At 40.9% G+C, this 6,985-nt stretch overlaps 1 protein-coding gene across 1 annotated transcript in view; it reads left to right on the forward strand.

Moving 5' to 3' along the window:
- Window positions 1–4,547: 4,547 nt before the first annotated feature.
- Window positions 4,548–6,985, forward strand: part of LOC125013985 (von Willebrand factor A domain-containing protein 7-like) — a 10,024-nt gene continuing 7,586 nt past the window's right edge. The window contains exons 1-4 of the mRNA XM_047594968.1: window positions 4,548–4,739; window positions 5,005–5,280; window positions 5,440–5,673; window positions 5,792–5,888. Of these exons, the coding sequence (XP_047450924.1) occupies window positions 5,038–5,280; window positions 5,440–5,673; window positions 5,792–5,888 (574 nt within the window). The 5' untranslated portion in view covers window positions 4,548–4,739; window positions 5,005–5,037. The remainder of the gene's footprint in view (window positions 4,740–5,004; window positions 5,281–5,439; window positions 5,674–5,791; window positions 5,889–6,985) is intronic.

Consider the following 6,985-nt stretch of genomic DNA (forward strand, 5'->3'; position numbering starts at 1 on the left):
ATCCGAGAAAGGGGGCGGTTGGCAGCAGAGTTCAGGGTCTGTGCAGTGTTTTTAAAAAAGTGTTTAAAAAGTGTTTAAATTAGCAACGGGAAACAGAAACAGCTGTCAGAAGGGAAGGGTTTTATATTAGTCCATCATCCATGCAATGAGCATTTCAGACCGAGGACAGTGACAGGATGGTCAGGATCAGAGCTGGAGCTGTTCCTTCAGACTTCTGTTTCCCAGCTCATCTCCACAGGGTAGATGCATCACTATGCTGCAACATAATTCAAATGCCACACTATGCTGAAAATGTTTTTTCCCTTTCTGAATGCGGAGGAATCAGTGATGTTTTTTGTATAACACTGAGAGATCATTTCTATATTTTATCCTTCGCTTTAGCCTGTGGTTACCAGGACGTCTCAGACCTCAAAGAAGGCACAGGAGTCACTGGACTGTTCCCAGCTTGTCCAAGAGGCCGAGCCCCTGCCTGTGTTCAATGTTGTGAGTGATAAGTGCTAGCTATGCCTCAAACAACTGCAAGCATTATGACCCTGGTTATATTCAAACCTCTTGTCCTCTTTCAAAACAGACAAAAAGTGAGGCCAAAAAAGTGAGGGCCGGCCAAAATGTCCTCACTTTACACAAATGTCCTGAATCTGATGGTATAAAACTGGTTCTCGGAAAGACACAAACAGTGTTGGCAGTACAATTGTGCAACATATTGTACTAGTAAAGAGGCTCCATGTATGCATATTATCCTTTGCATATATTATTTACATATATATATGTAAATGTGGTGTTTGTATGTGTTTTAGGGGACTGGAGTAACAATCCCTCAGCCAGCCAGTTCCAGGCCATCTTCCACCATCTGATGGCGCGGTGTGGTTTGTCTCTAAGCACATCAGGAAAGCTGTGGCAGCACAAGATGAGACCGTGTTCATGTCTGCTTTTGAGATGTCCTCTTCTCCAGCAGCAGAAGAAACTGAAGAGCTTCCATTCTTTTTTGCCAATGTTCCTGCTGTAGTGTGTGACCATAACTATCTACCAACCTGCTTCGGTGGTTTTGTGGACAATGCACTGGTGTATGTCTCAGGGTTTGTTGTTTGCCAAATTCTAAAAAAGCTGTCCCGTGATGTGTGCCATGGTAGTTTGGTGAGCGATGCTGTACCCGCATCATTTGATCAGAGCTACCACTTGCTCACACTAAAAAAACAAAGGAGAGCTGATGATTCCTTCTGAGGGCACTGTAAAGGTGGTCAGATCAGCTGAGCCTTTTTAGTCGCCAGTCAGTGTCAGGAAAAGCTGTCAAAGTGGCCTTGATCTGTCAGTTTGTCCGGGCTGAGATTGGTTCTGAGGATGTGTTTTGTCTGTGGGGAGGCACATTCAAGAAACACAGTTTGGAATTGACAACCACCATTTTGTGCTGATGTCACTAGTTGTGTCTGTCTTCCACAAACTGAGGCTGCAGCACATTGCAGAACTGAACACCCTTAAGTTGCAGAGTGGCAACACACGGAAAAAGCTGTACAAAAGCGTTCTTATTATAATGTGTTCAAGTCCATTTGAAGGTTTTCTCCATAAATCAGCCAATCACATGTCACATACTGTGGGTGGAGCCTAGATTGCCCTGTTGCTAGGCAACATCTTCAAAGCAAAATGCTAAACTGTTTGATACTTCGAAACATTTCAGAACATAACAAACTCAGTTACCACACGTCTGTCGAGCGGGAAACATTTGTTAGTGCACGCACAATTCCAGTTACGTTTCAACAACTCTCCAGCATTCTTCAGCAGTGTTTGTTTGGAAACACTTGTTTGGAAACGTTGCTGAACTCAGTTTGGAGCTACAAGCTGCAAGTTGTCAGATATTAACATGTCTGACAACCTCCAAGTCTTCAGGGGAACCCAGCTCTCCTCCATGTCTTCAAACTCCATCGTTATAGACATAAGGTCCTTTCAGGAGCTGCCCTCAGGGGACCAAGCATCCACCAGCTTCTACAATGGAGCCCCGGATCTACAGATACTGCCGTCATCGTTTGAAGAGGATAAATCTGTCAAGACCCACTACAAGCCTCTTCTGAACAGAAAGATGGTAGTGTACAATTCTGACAGAAGCTCCTTCCAAGTTAGGAAGAAGAGGAAGATTTCTGGAGAGAGGTCTGCAACATTCAGTGATGGCATCTCAAAGGTCCCCTCCCCCAAAAGGCTGAAGATGACCACAGAAAAAGAGGAGAAAGACTACACAGTGAGTCCAAGCTTCTCTAAAGTCCTCTCTCCTAACGATCTACGGCTGAAACTTCTAAAGAGGAAAGCTTCGAGATCACAGGGTGACGACAAAGAATCGGACAACATGCCGAGAAAGAAACAGAGAAAAGAGGACGAGAATGTAACCAAGATCTGGATCATCGGGTCTAGCTACATTAGACGAGCAGAGGAGCCAGCGTGTGAAATTTTTGGAGAGAACTTTGGACTAAAAGCCATAGTCCAGTGGTTTGGAAAAGGAGGTATGCGCTGGAGTGAAGTCCTCCCTCGTTTTTACTCTGAACTCTCCACACAGAATCCCCCTGACATCCTGGTCGTCCACGCCGGAGGCAATAGTCTGGGGCTCATATCCGCCAGAGAACTGACTTCACAAATGACAGGAGATCTGATGCAGCTCCACCAAGAGTTCCCCTCAATGACAATTGCATATTCCTGCATCAATCAACGGCAGTCGTGGAGATACGGAGAGCCAAAATGGATCGATAACGACAGGAAGGCCATCAACAGAGCCATGAGAGAGGTTGTCGGCTCCTTCAATGGTGAAGTCATCGAACATCCCCTCCTGAGATACTTTGACGACTCAGTATTTCTACCAGACAAAGTTCACTTCTCCAGAAAAGGAAACGAAATCTTTCTGACCAGCGTACGCAATGCCATTAAGAAGATCCTCCAGTAAGAGGACATCACAGCAGAAAAAATAAATAAATGTAAAACAAACAATAAACATGCATAGCATATAATTATTTTAAAAATCTGCTTTTAAAATTGTTTATTTAGTAACTGTATTTTCAGATTTACAGATCCTTGAAATGACTTAAAACTTTTCTTTTAATTTTAAAGAGATTGTATAATAGAAGTACCTTATGTTGTATATTGATTAAGCCCAGCGAAGTTAATTTATTTTATTTACTATATTTGTTATTTTTTATTATTTATCATTCTTGCTGCTATTGCTTACTGATGCCCATTTGTCTTAAAACTAAAAAGTTAATCACCACTTGAGCCCTGAAATATACTGGAAGTCATATGTCATACACTTACACTTAATTCTATTATTTTTTTGGGAGTTAGATCTTATCCATATAATTGAGTAGTTAATTGACAAGTTTATATAGCCTATATATTATAAAACTCAGAAGTTAGTTAGAAGCCTACGCTATTCACTAAATTATAATTGTGACATTTTATGGATTTAATTTATATCAACATTATATACATATGAATGTGAATATTATTTATGTATATATTATTTATTAAAGTTTGTGTGGTGGTGGTAGTGGTGACAGGGGGCTTCACTCTCGCACACACTCACAATACAACTGAATAATAAAGTCAACTCAAACAAACAGGTGCAGTCCAAACAGAAAATCGAAGGAGAACATAAAAAGAAACCTATATATACCATCTGTGTTTGTACTACAATCAACCCCTGGGTTACGTGCTCAGCACGCACGCACACTGGGGCTTTGCAACATTGTCTTTCAGAGACAAAATCATGACGGCTGAAATGCATAAATCATAGCAAATGGTCCAAGAAGTGACATATGAGGCTTCACGTAATTGATTTGACTCTTTATCTAAAATATCTGTATGATACAACACTGGGCTAACAGCCAGGACTTTATATTACTACACAAATACAACAACTGAAAATTAAATAAATAAATAAATAAAATTGTTTAGCAGGCTAACAAATGGCTTAATGTAGGAAACGTAAACAGTGTCATGGTGTCAACATTTGCCATTACATAAAAGTGTGAAGAAAGTGGTTCTGTCATTTCTGATATTGTCAGCAAACATGTCATGACTGAACTGAACTTAAACACCTCTGAAAAGTTCAACTCAGGTTGAGGTTGAAAATCTTAAGGGAGTGTCGTTCATACTGGTGTATATGGCAACCATGACACCATTTGCAATCAGCATCAAGACTTAGACACACTTTAATGATCCACAAGGGAAATATATTGATCATAGTAGCTTAATTGGCACAACAAGATGAGCTGTTATACAGTTATACATCCCCTCCTGAGATACTTTGACGACTCAGTATTTCTACCAGACAAAGTTCACTTCACCAGAAAAGGAAACAAAATCTTTCTGACCGGCGTACGCAACGTCATTAAACCTTAGGGTGACATTTTTGCACTGTGATGATAATGATGAAAGTCGTGTGACAGGCTAAGCTCCAGACATTGTTTTTGTTGATGGATACGAACCAGTCATTTTAAATATGATTTCATGAAAGGAGGCTGGCAGAACTGAGGGAGCAGTTGCTGATAGGCTTCATGCTTTGTTTCACCCTGGCCCTTGTGAAAGTGCTGACTGTGAGAACAAAACCAGAGTATTGTGTCTGAATAAAGCTGCCAAAGAACAATAGCAGACACTGTACAGAAGAGGCTGAGGCAGTTCTGACAAGGAGGTTTAGTGAGTGAGGACAGAGTGGGTGATGACAGACCAGGACGCACAGATGACTGGAACAACATGAACAGATTAGGGTCAGTTAAATCCATTCTTTTAGCAACTGGGGAATGCTGGTTTAATGTGACAAAATGTGGAAGCAGGCCAACATTTCGTGATGGAACAACAACAGGCCGTATATGACTAGTGACATGTGACTTGTCTACAGAGCATTTCTGCAGCAGTTTGTGTATAAACCATGCATTTTAAAAGCAAATCAATTGAATGCAGTAGTATACAGTAGAGTATTTTGCATTGTAAATGATGACAAAAAGCACATTTTCTTCTGTTTCATGCACATAGGATGTGGTCTGGTGTAATTTTCTGAGAGGCATAATGTCACAGGGCAGAGGAATCTGGGAAGGAAGTGGGAAGCAGGTGCACCACTTTGTCGTTACTTACCTCCTCCTCATGGCTTTACCATGCATGGGCTTCCTTCCCAACTTTTGGTCTGCAGTGTTAACCCTTTCATGGGACTCACACACACACCAGCACATTACAGAGCAGGCCATCCTCAATGTCACCCTGGAGACTCTGAGGGGCACCAACAAACACCAGGGAAACCAAGCAGAGGAACAGGTGAGCTAAGCAGTCCATGCTTAGATGAGACTATGTAAAAAAAAAAACAGTAAAAAAAAAATAATAATAATAATAAAAAAAAAATGTATTAGCGTTCCTGTATGCAGTGTCAGAATGTGACATCTGAGCACAGAAATTGTACATTTTATTCCCTCCCAGACTAGACTAGGCCGTGCATTCTGGAGAGCTGTGGGAGAGGTGGTGATCTCCAATGCGGCCATGGACTTCCTGAGCTCCACCAGGTCTGACCCAGTCTATCACTTTTATTCAGAGCGTGTTGACAGCGCCATGGCAATGTTACGCCAGTTCTGGACTGAGGCTGTGCTCTCCATACGAGCCAAAGAATACCAAAGTGCTCGCAAGAGCTTGGGTCAGCTATTCCATTCTCTGCAGGTACATTGCACACACTGTACATTCATAATGAGCACTGGGGTAAAAGTTGGCCTTCCTGGAATAATTTGATGAATATGGCTTCAGCATGTTAATGTGCATGAAATATCTTTCATGTCAGGATTTCTACAGCCATAGTAACTGGGTAGAGATGGGCCAACTTTCCATTTACCACCACCTGCTGCAGCCAGAGGAGCCTGCCATCCCTGTAGCTAAAGGTAATTGACAGTAATTTACAGAGTAATTTACTTGTTTAGACAGCTCCTTTTTTTGTGGTGTAACCAGTTCTTTTTCCAGTTTTTACCTTTATTACACTGTATCATTATTATGAAAATCCAATCAGATGTTCATTATGTGGTAGCAGCAATTTGCATGCAAAATGAACACAGTGTTGGCTGGCTGACATAATGCTGAACTCACCAGAGGAGAAGTCAGAGGTAGTAACTCTCCCTGCTCTACAACCAGACCTAACAATGACTTTCTGGAAACCACCTGTGAATCTCCAATCATGACACTGCAGTAGGACAGGTTCTGTTAAGTTAAATACAAGTGACCACAAGTAATGGTAGCCTAAAGAGTACTCGTACAATACTGTCCTTTGAAATAATTAGCTGTGCATCCTTAAGAAAATAAACTTCAGTCCCTGAATATATATTACTTACATAATCATAAGAAAAATGGCCAGACAAAACCAAACTAAGCGCACATTTAAGCATTCTGATGACTCATATCGATTTGTACTACTACCAGGATGTACCAACCATTTGTTTTTGTTTTGTTTTGTTTTTTTTTGTTTTGTTTTGTTTTTGTATGTGCCTCAGTTATTTAAATACACATTAGGTAACCTTTCTTAGGGTTTGCTGAAACAGAAAAGTCAGTGATTAGCTGGCAAGCATGAAGGGAACGTAACGGATGGGAAACCACATTGTTATGTTAGGCAAGAACAGGAAGAAAGGTTCAGTGATTTTATAATACTAATGATAGGAAGGAATTAAAAACAGAAATATAGCAGGCATTTCTGGTGAAAGCTCAAACTGATTCAGAATGAGAAGCCAGAACTGAAAAATAAAAATAAAAATACACAAAGCAGTGAATAAATACCTAGTACTACTTTATCTGTAGCAAGTGCATTATGGTCTCCACCAACAACCAGAGTTAAAATATCTGACTTGAAATTATGACCTGACCAGTTTTTCCATAGCGTAGCTCACATCATGCACAGCAGAGTTGCACTGCACTACAGCATGGCTAGTGCAGGGTTACATATTGTTTTAATAGTTCACTCTCAATTGTGGAATTACTGTATGTGGATAGT

Source organism: Mugil cephalus, chromosome 9, assembly GCF_022458985.1.
Source record: "Mugil cephalus isolate CIBA_MC_2020 chromosome 9, CIBA_Mcephalus_1.1, whole genome shotgun sequence".
NCBI classification, from domain to species: domain Eukaryota; kingdom Metazoa; phylum Chordata; class Actinopteri; order Mugiliformes; family Mugilidae; genus Mugil; species Mugil cephalus.